The sequence below is a fragment of the Musca autumnalis genome, unplaced genomic scaffold (assembly GCF_047663935.1).
Source record: "Musca autumnalis isolate F117 unplaced genomic scaffold, ASM4766393v1 scaffold_1, whole genome shotgun sequence".
Classification (NCBI taxonomy): Eukaryota; Metazoa; Arthropoda; class Insecta; order Diptera; family Muscidae; genus Musca; species Musca autumnalis.
Genome location: NW_027411644.1, coordinates 20,610,045 through 20,624,554, shown reverse-complemented (window position 1 = coordinate 20,624,554; position 14,510 = coordinate 20,610,045). Strand labels below are relative to the sequence as shown.

Here is a 14,510-nt window from a genome sequence, read left to right as displayed (position 1 = left end):
ACGCCTCTTTTATTTTGCACCTTTACTAAACCACGCCTCTTTTATTTTGCACCTTTACTAAACCACGCCTCTTTTATTTTGCACCTTTACTAAACCACGCCTCTTTTATTTTGCACCTTTACTACACCACGCCTCTTTTATTTTGCACCTTTACTAAACCACGCCTCTTTTATTTTGCAGCTTTACTAAAGCACGCCTCGTTTATTTTGCAACTTTACTAAACCACGCCTCGTTTATTTTGCACCTTTACTATACCACGCCTCGTTTATTTTGCACCTTTACTAAAACACGCCCCGTTTATTTTGCACCTTTACTAAACCACGCCTCGTTTATTTTGCACCTTTACTAAACCACGCCTCGTTTATTTTGCACCTTTACTAAACCACGCCTCTTTTATTTTGCACCTTTACTAAACCACGCCTCTTTTATTTTGCACCTTTACTAAACCACGCCTCTTTTATTTTGCACCTTTACTAAACCACGCCTCTTTTATTTTGCACCTTTACTAAACCACACCTTCTTTATTTTGCACCTTTACTAAACCACGCCTCTTTTATTTTGCACCATTACTAAACCACGCCTTTTTTATTTTGCACCTGTACTAAACCACGCCTCTTTTATTTTGCAGCTTTACTAAACCACGCCTCTTTTATTTTGCACCTTTACTAAACCACGCCTCTTTTATTTTGCACCTTTACTAAACCACACCTTCTTTATTTTGCACCTTTACTAAACCACGCCTCTTTTATTTTGCACCATTACTAAACCACGCCTTTTTTATTTTGCACCTGTACTAAACCACGCCTCTTTTATTTTGCACCTTTACTAAACCACGCCTCTTTTATTTTGCACCTTTACTAAACCACGCCTTCTTTATTTTGCACTACTTACTACTTTCTCCTCGGCAAATTTCGTGGTGTAAAAAGTGGAAAACCTGCTGCTGATTTGACATTTATTTGACAATTAAGGCAAACGTTACAAGAAGACAACCCGCATGGTCAATGCAAAATAAAAAGAAATAAAATAAAATAAGTAAAAATAATAAAAAAAAATTACACCAATGAAATAAAAAATAAAAAAACAGTGACATTATTTTGTTTGTTGTTATTTTTTAAGCAGTCATGTTTGTATTTTTGACATTGCAGCCTGATCTACTATTTTTCCGTTCCTTTACTTTTGTGCAAAACTTTTTACGTGAGAGTAATTTTGGCATTTTTCTCTTTTGCTACTTTTACTATTGAAAAAGTAAAGGAACAAAGCTTATATTAACACTTTTTTCTTATGCTTATTTCTTTAATGACCGACCAAACAATACCAAACACTTTAGATAGCAACAATTCAATACGGCAACACTGAATATAAAACCGGCATTTACCAATTGTTTTTGCTTTGTTTATGAATGAGAGGCAGAGAGCGATTCGTCGGACATGGCAGTATTCTCCCCGCCTATTCCATCAGCCAGAATCAGGGATGGAAAAATGAAAATTTCAAAAAGTACTAAAATGGTAATTTTTTCATTGAAAAGGTACATTTTATTATTTTTTAAGGAAAAAAAAAATTTTTTTATTCAGTAAAAAAAAACAACAACAAAGGCTTAAATCTATGAAATCTGAAGAATGTTCCAAAATGGTATATTTTTTATACCATACTGGAGGGTATAATTAAGTTTGTCATTCTGTTTGCAACACATCGAAATATTCGTGGGAGACCCTATAAGTATATAACCAAGTCCGTCCGTCTGTTGAATTCTATATACAGTTCTCAATACTTAATATGGAGCTTTTTTATTTGGTACCGAGGCTTCAATTACTACTAGGAAGTTTGGTATTGAAAATGGGCTCTATCGGTTCACGTTTTGATATAGCTCCCATACAACGGTACCTCCCGATTTTCGGTATTTTGACGGTTTGAGCCACATTATCATACCAAAATTGTTGAAATTTGGTGTTTAGTCTTTGTTAGGGCCAAACAAGTAAAAAAGTATCAGTCGGCTTTGCCGACAGAGATATACCCTCAGCCTGTGTATATTGAAAAAAAAATTTTCCCAAAAAACGCATGTATTTAGGGGGTTTTAAAAATTTTGGGCGTTTGAAGCGACAAAAGTGTTGATTAGGATTAAAGATCAAAAGTTTTGCGGAGGAGATACTAAAAAGAAGGAAACTCCATAGGGGATTTTTACACCCTTCGGGCTGTTTGTTCAAGAAGTATGGACTTGCCCCTGAAAAATTGAGGCCGCGAATGCAAGTTGCTTCAACAAAAGTCAAACTGATTCCATATCAGGTCTTAAAGTGAACTTATCCGAAATTTTGTGTGGGAGGTACCAGATGGAGTGGACAAATATAGTCCACATTTGAACCTGATCTATATCTGGTAGATATATTAGGATGTGTATAGTATAGACCAATTCGGCCACTCCCTCCAAGAGTTACCGTGCGAACAATTTACAGACATTTTTGAACTTTTGTGGGGAAGGCACCTGAAGGAGTTGGCCGATATAGCTTATCTTCGATCTTAAACTAAGTTTGGACAAAATATTACTAAGGCCAAATTTTGGACCGATTCGGCGGACCCGTTTGAGAGTTATCTTGCGCTCCATCCACCTCACACGGTGTCATAGGGGTTGGAAGTATGGACTTGCCCCTGATGAAACTTATACCGTCGTATGGAGGGCAGTGAATACAAGTTGCTAAAGCAAAAATCAAAGCGATTCGAGAATGGCCCTAAACTGAACTTTTCCGAAATTTTGTGTGGGAGGTACCCGAAGGAGTAAACCGATTGAGTCCATATTGAAACCTTATCTAAGTCTGCTACGCATTTCACTATGGGCAAAGTATGGACCAAATCGGTTACTCCCTTCAAGAGTTATCGTGCGCACAAATTTTCCGAACATTTTCGAACTTTTGTGGGGGAGGTACCGGAAGGAGTGGACCGATATAGTCCATCTTCGAACTTAAACTAAGTTTGGACAAAATATTACAAAATCCAAAATTTAAACATAATCGGTTCATCCGTTCGAGAGTTATCGTGCGCTCCAGCCAGACAGACAGACGGACGGACATTGCTCAATCGACTCCAAATTGTCTGAAACACATTTCGTCCAAACATACTTGGGGTCTAAAACCATTATTTCGATGAGGCACATTTTGCCCGTATGAAAGTGTATATACCCTCGTTGGCATAAATGCTGAGGGAATAAAAACTCTCCCAGAAATTTGTCAGTGCGGGTCCACGTTCTGATATAGCCCTAATAGAACTGTATTTTAAAAGATTTAGCCTCATTATCCCATCGAAATAACTGAAATTAGATACTTTGTATTCGTTTTAAATAGCCTAGAACTGGCAAACTAACGATATTCCGACAATCATTTTGATCGCTGTCGTAAGGCCTTATTTATATTGAACTCTGAACAAATGATTTTTTTTAAATAATTCGTAACAGGTAGTCCAAAAAAATGTTTTGGTGGCTGATGTAAACTTTGTTTTTCGTCAGTAATCAAAACAATAGTTAGACTGTCGATAGTTTTCTAGCACTAATATAGAACCCATAAAAGAGGTATTGCATACTCTCATATTGGAATGTACTTCGATACCGTTCGATGTGAAATCTTTTAAAAGATTAGTCTACCGTAGTGACAGTAACTTTATATTTCAGATTCTCAAAGGGTGGAAGAGCTCCACGAAGAAAATGATCAATATAGGTTCATATTTTGGTACATTCCCAACATAAAGGTACATATATCCAGATTTATAAAATTGCTAGTAATTTTAATCTTTAATTTTACATTTTTAGTTCCACACATGGAAATGGTACTGAATTGGCCGCGGGGGTACTTCGGTACTTTTTATAGTGAAATGGTACTGAAAAAAGTACTATTGTACTGAATTTTCCATCCCTGGCCAGAATTAATCAATGTCAAGGTTAAACATTAGCACAGTACAATGATATCAACAAAATACGATCAACAGACAAACAATCGTGCTCACACTCGATACATTTCGTCGGTCTGCTCGTTACAACAAAAACAACGCACACACCCTCTACAAATAAATTGTTAAAAAATAAAATAAATTGGGCATCAAAATGTGTCTCGCTTTCTTTGTTCGCTTCTTCACAAGAGTTTTTTACAGACTACAACAACATATCATGAAATCTGTCTGTTTAACTGCAACCAGTGTTTAGCGTTCAGTCCTCCAGTAAGCATAGCAAAAATCCTGCCCATACGAAGAAAGCAATGGATTACTGGAGGAGGTTTTTGCAATTGATTGCAGTGATATCGTTGCTTGATGGAGTCTCCAGGGTTTATGGAGCAAAAATATTGGCCATTTTTCCATTTCCAGGACCATCGCAATATTTGGTAGTCCAGCCATATTTAAAAACCTTGGCATCAAGGGGTCATGAGGTGACTGTCATTAATGCTTATCCCCAGAAAAAGCCTATAAAGAAATATCGTGACATTGAGGTGCCAGAAGTTTTTAAATACTCTGGAGGTTAGCATAAACCCGATTTCAATAAAAAAAATCGTTACAAAATTTTTGTTCCATTGCAGATTGGTTCAGCTACATGGACGTTCGCACGAATAAAATAAAAGAAATTTTGGATTTTTCATGGTATTACAGTTCCATTGCCAAGGATGTCATGGATAGTGTTAATGTCCAAAGGTTGCTCAAATCACCGGAGGAACATTTTGATTTGTTAATTGTGGAAGTTTTACAAACTGATATTTTCTATGGCCTTGCAGAGCACTTTAAGGCCCCTATGATAGGATTTTCTTCATATGGCACTGATCCTTATATCGATGCCTTGGTAGACAATATATCACCCATGGCATATAGTCCTCTCTTCAGCGGCAATTCAATGGAACGCATGGATTTCTGGCAACGTTTGGAAAATATGTGGCATAATTTACTAATGCTAGGCCACAGAGTCTTGGTACACAATCCCTTACATGATCGTTTATATCGGGAATATTTCCCCAATGCCACGAGATCATTGGAAGAAATGCGACAAAATATCTCCTTGATATTATTGAATCAGCATTACAGCCTCAGCTTTCCCCGGCCGTATGTCACCAATATGATTGAAGTGGGTGGTTTTCATTTGCAACACCAACCGCAAGATTTGCCACAGGACATTGAAGATTTTATTGCAAATTCCCAGCAAGATGTTATATATTTTTCCATGGGTTCGAATATCAAAAGTGAAAATTTCCCCGAACCAAAGAGAAAAATTATTTTGGAAACATTTTCCCAGCTACCGTATAAAGTTTTGTGGAAATTTGAAAATCCCTCTTTAATGACGGACAAACCTGCGAACGTTTTCATTAGCAAATGGTTTCCCCAGGGCGACATCTTAAGTCATCCTAAAGTGAAACTTTTCATTAGTCACGGTGGTCTCCTCAGTCTCACTGAATCCATTTATCATGGAAAGCCGATTTTGGGTATGCCCATATTTTTCGATCAACATCGTAACATCAAGAGGGCCACACAATATGGCCTGGCTGTCTCGGTTGATTATAAAACCTTAAATGCAACCGGATTTTTGGATAGTATAAGGGAGATTATGGAAAATCCAAAATATTTGCAAAAGGCCCAAGACCTATCACGCCGCTATCGTGATCAACCCATTGATCCTTTGGAAAAGGCCATCTATTGGACGGAATTCGTAATGAGACATCATGGTGCACCGTTCCTTAGATCACCGGCTCAGTATTTGAATTTTTGGCAAAAGCAAAGTTGGGATTGTGCTGCTCTTTTGTTTGTCTGTTTTTGTTTGGGCTTGATTGTTTTTGTTAAATTGTGCAAATCTATATTTATTTTATTGGAAAATATTTTATTTAAGAAAAAATCGAAAAATGATTAGTTTCATATATTTGAAAAATAATTTATAATGATTATTTTATGATTAATTAATAAGAATTAAATAATAGTAACTAAATTAATAGTTATTGTACCATTATTGTACCATACCACAAATTATGAACGTATTTCTGTAAAATCAACTGTTTTAGCACGATTCACAGAGCGATTTTTTAAAATAATAATTTAAACGGAAACTGTGGTTGTATTAATGTAAAAAAATGCTTTGAAGGAAACGAGTTTCTTATATCAATTTCCAAAAAGTGGCTTTCCAACACAATGTAGAGCTTAATGCTCCAAGAAAAAATTAAAGAATACACTTCAGAGACGAAGTTCCTAATGTATGATTTTTTAATATGTCTACTACTTCAGCCTCTAAGGGTTGCTGACATTTTGAAGACTGAAACACTTTATTTTTTGACTTTTGTCTCTATTTTGAATGCCACCGTGGTGCAATGGTATGCACGCCCGCCTTGCACGCAGAAGGTCGGTGGTTCGATTCCCCGGCCAGTCAACATCAAACATTTTTCAACGGTGGCAAAATACCCCTCAGTAATGTTGGCGACATTTCCTGAGTATTTCAGCCTTGAAAAACTTCTCCACAAGTGGTGTCTTAAGACACGCCGTTCGGACTCGGCGATAAACAGTAGGTCCCATATCATTGAGCTAAATATGAATCGGGATGCACTCATTGATATGAGAGAAGTCTCCCTTGTCCCGTATGGGATGTTGTGGAACAATGTTTTCTTTTGTCTCTATTTTGACGCGCAACTGGATTTATCTAAAACAGTGGAAGGCATTGTGACTCACAAGAGAGACAATTTGCTCTAAGTGAGCGTAAATTAGTTATCGCTCACACGTTGTGAGCATCAACAAATTTACGCGTATTAAGAGCACAAGGGAGACCCAAAAAATGTCTCTGCCTTACTCTGATCTAAAAGGTTAATATGTGTTTGTAGTACTCGCGATCAGTGTTGCCGTTTTGGGCCCAAATTTGGGCCGAATAAAAAATAATTTTTAATTTTGGGCCGATGGGCGGCCAAAATCCATTTTGAGCCGTTTTCATGCTAATAATTTTAAACAATATTTTATAAAATATCAAATATTAGTCTTTGGGCTATTATTACATGCTTACTTTTAATATTGGGTGGATTTGAAAACGTAAAATAAAGCAATTTGGTGGCATTAAAAATATAAATGCCAAGAAGGTCCTCCTAGTAGTTTAATGGTCACTTTTAACTTTTACTTACCCGGGTTTTTAAATATATTTTTCATGATACTTAAGTATTAGGTAAAGATTCATAAATTAGCTTCGTTCCCGTACTTTTTAATGGTAAAACTCGTAAAAGAGAGAACTGCAAAAAATTTGTTCTCACACACAAGTTTTTTGAAATAGTTCGGGAACGGAAAAATGGAAAATACGTCAAAAAGACTGGAACAAATGTCAAAGTCGGCGTATCAGCCAATCAGACGCCGGCAACCATGTTACTATTTTTTTACTCACCCAATTTGTCGTGTAAAAAGTTTATAAAGAGAGCGTCATTCAGCGCAATTTTTTTTAAAGAGAAGTGAACATTTTACAACTTTTTTGTGTACGGGAACGCTTTTTCGAGTAAAATGTGTAAAAGTCGTAAAAATTGTAAAAACTTTTTAGTTCTGGAACACAGCTATTGTGTTCATAAATAAAAAAAGTTCATAATAATTTGGTGGCAACGGAATCATGCCAAGCTAGAGTTTTTTTTCTATTTTTGGCATATATTTTACCTATAATTAACACCCTTAAGAATGAATTTCAAGCAGATAGTTCAGGTTTATCCTATTTATATCCGAGTGTCAACTCAATTTGTCTTCTTTTATAAAAAAAAATAAATAAAAAAAATAAACAAGTAAGAAAAGCGTTAAGTTCGGTCGGCCCGAACTTTTTATACCCTAAACCACAAATTTCAGCCATTTCGGTGGATTAATGTGGCCACAACCTTCAAAATACCAAAATTCGGAAGGTACCGTTCTATGGGGCTATATGATGGCGTGGACTTATACCTACAAATTTCTGGGGGAAAGTTTTATACGCCTAAAGAAGACTAAATACCAAATTTCAGCCATCTCGGTGTGATAATGAGGCTAAAACGTTCAAAATATCGAAAATCGGGAGATATTGTATTATGGGGGCTATATCAATACGTGGACCTATATAAACATTTTATGGTAGAAATGTTTCTTAGCCTCTGGAAACACAAAATACAAAGTTACAACCGATTCTTTGGTCAAATGGGTCTAATACATTCAAAATATATTAAAATGACGCGAACTTTATAAGGGGCCTTATGTGGGGCCTATACCAAAACGTGGACCTATATAACCCAACTTTAATAGGAATGTTTTCTGGCCTCTGAAGACACAAAATACCAAATAACAACCAATTCTGTGGTCAAATGGATCTAATACATTCAAAATATATTAAAATGACGCCTACTTTATATGGGGCCTTATATGGGGGCTATACCAAATCGTGGACCTATATAACCCAACTTTGGTAGGAATATTTTTTGGCCTCTGGAGACACAAAGTACCAAATTACAACCAATTCGGTGGTAAAATGGGCCAAATATCTTAAAAATTCCTTAAAACGACGACGCGTCACGCGTCATTTTGTAGCCCGCTTTCAATACCAAAAGTCCTACGTAAATATAACATATTATCCCAAAATTTCATCAACCTACGTCAATTCGTTCGAACGCTAGAGTGATTTCCACAGACGGACAGACGGACAGAGGATGGACATGGCTATATCGATGTAGAATTGCACGCTGATCAAGAATATATATACTTTGTGGGGTATACAATGATTATTTCGAGTAGTTACAAACGTAGTGACAAACTTAATATACCCCCATCCTATGGTGGAGGGTATAAAAAGAGCATCAATATATTGACATTGACTGCAAAAATAAATCGTACCAGCTCGAAACTTCATAAATATTTGTAGGCACAAAAGCAGACAATTACATTTATGCACTCTTACTTAACAGAAAATGAAAAGTTTGAAATAAAATTTGCTGTTTTAGAGTTTTATATTAAATTACTATATCAAAATAATAAGAGAATAGACTATAAAACTGACCCAAATATCCTTCTTTATTACAACTCTTCTTTTGTTATAGTTTGGATTTTGCGTACAGGTTTATAGCGTTTCGGCTAACTTAAAGTTGAAAGTAATGATTAAAATTGAAGGAGGACCTTCTTTGTATTAACGTTTAGTGTGAAAATTACACTTTTAATGCATCCAAATTGTTTTTTTTTGCGTTTTCAAATCTATCCAATAGTAAAAGAAAGGATGTAATAATGACCCTTAAACTACTAAATACAACAACTCCATATAAGGTAACCTCAAACGAAGTTTTGCCTATTATGAACCAGGTATTGTGAATGTGACCTATACTTTCTTTCATCTCAAAGAGCACATCTTATAATACCTTTGGAATTTTTGTTCTTGAAAAATAGTGCATATTCTTGAGGTCAATGGCTATCTGCAATCATAGTATATTTTTGTAAGCGTTTTAGGAATCTAATAAAACAGAATTAAAAAAAATATTTTTTAAAAAAATTGAGCTTTCAAAGTAAAAATTTCGATTTTAACGAAAAAATTGACTGTTTTTGTCAAAAAATTGAGGAAAATATTTTTTTTTAATCTGAAAGGCGAGCCTTTTATGTATTTAATAATCCCACATGAACAATATAATAAGGTCATATGAAGATCGGTCAATTCGTTTTAGAGCTATCGTTGGCACCGACTTCAAAAATGCCGTTTCGAGAAACACGCACTTAAAGTTTATATTTTACATTCAAATCACAATAAATTGTTGCCTTCCAATCATTATATCTTAGACTATTTTTTGCGACATATTACCTTTACGTAAAAATAGACAATATTTTTTCGATTTTTCTAAAAGTAATAAAAGGTATCTATGAGAAATATATTTTTTGTTTTAATTTTTAATGTTGGGCCGTTTTAGGTCGTTTTGGTCCGTTTTTGGGAAAATTTTGGGCCGAAAAAATTTTTCGAACGGCAACACTGCTCGCGATTACACATTTTTGCATATGTAACTCGAGAGCAATCCTCTCCCAAAGTAGAAATTTGTATGCGTACATTTTTCAAACAAAAAACTATTTTGTTAGTTCAAATTCTACAACTGTCATACGATTTCTAATTAGCCATGGCGCGTCCAAATCCTTCATTTAGTTCTGCGGATATGATACCCCTCAAATTTCAAAAAAACTGCAAAAAAAATGGCTTCGCAAACATCGCGTATTAAAACGCGTTTTGGATGTGTCCTTTTTGATGAAAAATAGACCGATATACCTATTTCAAATGTGCGAAAACAGACATTTAAAAACTATCGTCAATATAATAATTTTTTCCTAAAAAAATCACACTGAAACGGCATAGGATGATGTATTTTTTAATGGTGATCATTGAAATCGGAAATTAGTGTATTTTTACTGTTTTTTTGACCCTAATATGCAACTGATGCTGCATCGTGGCCGTCAAATAGAATTTCACAAAGTGCATATCAAATAAAAGGGATTCATTCGCTGTGTTGGAAAATCGGATGCGAATTATGTAATTTCCATTATTACGCGGTTTCTGTGCATTTCAAATGCTGTAATACTTACTTTCAAATTATTTTAATTTTATTTAAATTTATTTATATTTGTGATTTAAAAATGTTCGGCAATAGGAAAACTATAAAGTAAAATTTTGTAGCAACCGAATATCTTCATTATCGCACGAAATTTTGACAAAAAGGGAAAACAATTCAAAACTTTGTTTTCTTTATCTTTTCCTATAATATCAGAAAGTAACAAAATTAGAATAATAACATTTTTATTTTTACAATGTTTTATTTAACTTGCTTTGGTGTCCGTTTAGTTAAAATTTAGTAACTAGTTCTTAAAATAGTTGCAGTTGACCAATCGAACTGAAACTTTGCACACTTTTCAGATTTGAATGACAATACATGAATATGAAACCAAAACCAATATGGGTCCATATTTGCCTATCCACCATCAGGTGTTTTGAGGATTTTGTCTTAATTTTCTGTCCGAAAAAACTCACCAACAAAAATTGTGGACATGGGTCAGATTTTGGTGTACCCAATATATAACGGTACCACTCGATTTCAGGCATTTTAAAGCAGACATGTTCTCGTTTGGCACAACGGTGTCGATGTTATTCGGCAATTTACACACACACGACCCGAATGCAGAAGATGAACATAACAAAGAAAATAAATGTTTTGATTTCTCTCTTTAGTTTTGTGCTGAATGTCATGCAAGCAGGTTGATGTCGCTTGTTTTTTTATAATTGTTGATACACTGAGAAGCTTTGGGGTTGTATACAAAATATGTGGAGGCAAGAATGGGAAGATGATTTTTTGTTTTGCATCAACATTTTCAATGATGCAGAATGCCTTGTCTGTAATAAAACATTAAAAGCTGTATCTGCATATTCTTTAAAGTGTCATTATAATATTCACGCAGAATATAATTTAATTCAGGGAAATGGGCGAAAACAAGCGATATGTAAACTTAAAGAAAACTTAAAAATTAAGAATAATAGGTGTCTGAATATTATTCAGGGCGAAGGTAAGTACGATAATTCCGTTAACAAAGCTTCATTTAAAATTGCTCTAGAATTGGCTAAAAAAGGTAGACCTTTTGAAGATGGTTGTTTCCTCAAAGAGGTTTTTTCGTCAACATTGGCTTTTTTGGAGGTGTTGGTAGGCAAATAGAAAATATTTTTAAAAACGTACCTTTATCTCGCTCCACAATAGCTCGCCGCACTGAATCCATAGGGAAATTCACAGAAATAAAATGGCTAAGTCGTGGAAAAAGCCTGGAACGTCTGTTTGCCCTTCAAGAGGACATATTACTATTTTTAAAATCTGAAGCATCGTCAAAAGACGTCGATTTCATTTCTTCTCTCGAAAGTCTTAATTTCCTACTAGAATTTGCTTTTCTAGTGGATATTACAGGTCACATGAATACATTGAACTTGGCACAACAAGGAAGATATAAAAACATATGCGAGCTATTGCATTCTCTTGGTGCTTTCACTAAAAAGTTATTCCTCTTAAAGCAACAAATGGAGCAAGGTAATTTAACCTGTTTTCCAAAAGTGGCGGAAGTGTACTCAAAATACTGCATTCCCTGCAAAAAGTATGTCTTTTGTAAGGATATAAATAAACTCTTAACCAATTTCGAAGACAGATTTGAAGATATACATGCATTGGAATGGATGATTAATATTTCTGAAGACCCATTGGCATGTTCTCTTGAAAACACTCCACAAAATATAAAAGTCGAGTTAGTAAACATGAGACAAGATTTATCAATACCTGTGGAGAAAGGAAAAACTTTTTGGAATCACATTTGCCCCACGAAATACCCAGGTTGTAGAAATTTGGCATTGAAATTGTTTTCCATGTTTGCCACAACGTATACTTGTGAATCAACATTTTCCTCCATGAAACAAATAAAATGTAAAAGTACGGGTAAATTAACAGACAGCCACTTGGAGGCATTACTCAAAATAAAATGCTATAGCAAAGATATTGATATATACAGTTTACTTGAATTTCATAATGCTAATAAATAATACCAAAATTCCTTATTTCGATTTTATTTTCAAAAGATTTTATTTTATTGTATAAATTATAAATCCCGTGTCATACATATATTTTCTCAACCAATTTAAATCGAATTGATAATTTTTATTTTCACGTAACATATTCTTTTACATTGTCATTTGAATTAAATATTTTATTTTCTTAAATCTCATGTCCTATATAGTTTTAATCAATAAATAATTTAGTTATTTTTGAAATGATATATGTACATTACTAAAGGTGATCATAATCTCGCAAAGTTCGAAATATTTTTTATGTTGTACTTCGTCATTTTCTGAATTGATTATTTTATATTCTTAGTTCTCATTTCATAGATATTTTTATACATACTATTTTCCAATTAAAAAATAATTACATGCTAATATTTTTCTTCATTGCGCACACTATATGAAAGATCGACCCATCCGTTCTGTCAGTGTAATATTACCCACACATTCGCAAAAATATTGCTCGCTCTTTTTGGTCACGTCCGATTTAAAGTTTTTATGTACATTTTCGGCTTAAATTTACTGTAATTTGGTTATGGACATCTCAGTGGTCAAGAAAATGTATTTACTAAAATGTTAAAAATAAAAAATAATTACAAAAATTAAGTTTCAGTGTTTTATTTATAAATGCACTTAAAACTAGAAAAAAAATTGTCGTTTAGCCTCAATAAGTATATTCTTCCTCATGATGGAATCTCTCAAATAAAACGCTTGCATTTAACTTAAAAATGGTGGCAAATTAAACGGCAAGCGTTTTGTTTGAGAGATTCCATTATTTATAAATAAAACACTGAAACTTAATCTTTTTAATTATTTGTTATTTCCATAAATTTTTTTCGTATTTTATACCCTACACCACTATGTGGAAAGGGTATTATAAGTTTGTTTTGGTAAAAATTCACGTAACACCGCCAAATATTCGTCGGAGACCCCCAATGCGGTATACCTCTCTTCATATTTCGACGAGATAAAGCGATTTTGAGATGTGTGTCCGTCCGTTGGACCACAATTTTTGTGTCAAAAATTGTAAAAATTTGTAATATACAGTTTATATCTTTATTCCTGTAAGAGACATTCTTGGCAAGTAAACTGTACTTGGAAGAGGAACGCTTGACCTTTCTATTGATGTTAATTGTGTTGGTGTACATGATAAGATAACAGAGTTACAGCCTAATATACCCTGTTATTTGTTTGTAGTGTTATCACAAACACTCTAGAGGTCGCAATTGTAGCTCAATAATCACGAAATTTTGCACGAGGTAAGAGTTTAGGTAGAAGAAGATGCCTACAATTTTGGTTGATGATCTGATATTATTTGGCGGGTCAAATGGACCATTACTTTTGTATGAAGAATAAAAAAATATATATTTTTGGTCTATATTTTTTTTCCTGCATATACCGGCAAGACAGGTTACATATGGAAAAATAACTACTGACCTTTCCCCCTGCTACAAATTGCAATAATGTGTCTGCTAGATAACGGGCCTACTGCCTAATATATAATGGGTTTTCTGTAGAGAACCACATTTTTCCACTCCCAGTTTTTACATTATTGCAAGTTACATGGTGCGCTAGCGTACTAATTGTCCAATTGGATTTTTATACATACATGAATCGCTTTGCCACATTTTTTAAAACGATACCCCAGCCAGGCAACGTTAAATTTTCAATGGCGACAAAATACCCTTCAGTAATGTTGGCGATATTTTCTCAGTATTTCAGCCATGTAAAACTTCTCTACAAGTGGTGTCATAGTACACGCCGTTCGGATTTGGAGATAAGCTGTGTTTCCCACTAGTCATTTCAGTGGGTCATCGTATAACTTATGGACCAATATGCCAGCATGGACTTGTCCACTGAAAACATAATACCGCTGTAAGTAGGACAACAACGAACAGTTTCGGTATACATTTCCAAAGGATCTTCGAACAGACACTTAGACACAAATGATGAACTTTTATGGAGGAGGTACCCCAAG

At 34.5% G+C, this 14,510-nt stretch overlaps 1 protein-coding gene across 1 annotated transcript; it reads left to right on the top strand.

Annotated features, from left to right (window-relative positions):
• The first annotated feature begins 3,936 nt into the window (after window positions 1–3,936).
• LOC141394658 (UDP-glucosyltransferase 2-like) lies at window positions 3,937–6,053 on the top strand. Its single transcript, XM_073969427.1, has 2 exons — window positions 3,937–4,488; window positions 4,548–6,053. The coding sequence occupies exons 1-2, from the start codon at window positions 4,233–4,235 to the stop codon at window positions 5,858–5,860; spliced, it is 1,569 nt and encodes a 522-aa protein (XP_073825528.1). The 5' UTR covers window positions 3,937–4,232; the 3' UTR covers window positions 5,861–6,053.
• The last annotated feature ends 8,457 nt before the right edge of the window (window positions 6,054–14,510 follow it).

Excerpts from the sequence above, each read along its gene's own strand:
- LOC141394658 (XM_073969427.1), top strand. The coding sequence starts at position 4,233 with ATGGATTACTGGAGGAGGTTTTTGCAATTGATTGCAGTGATATCGTTG. Across the intron at positions 4,489-4,547 it reads AGTTTTTAAATACTCTGGAG|ATTGGTTCAGCTACATGGAC; the intron begins GTTAGCATAAAC and ends GTTCCATTGCAG.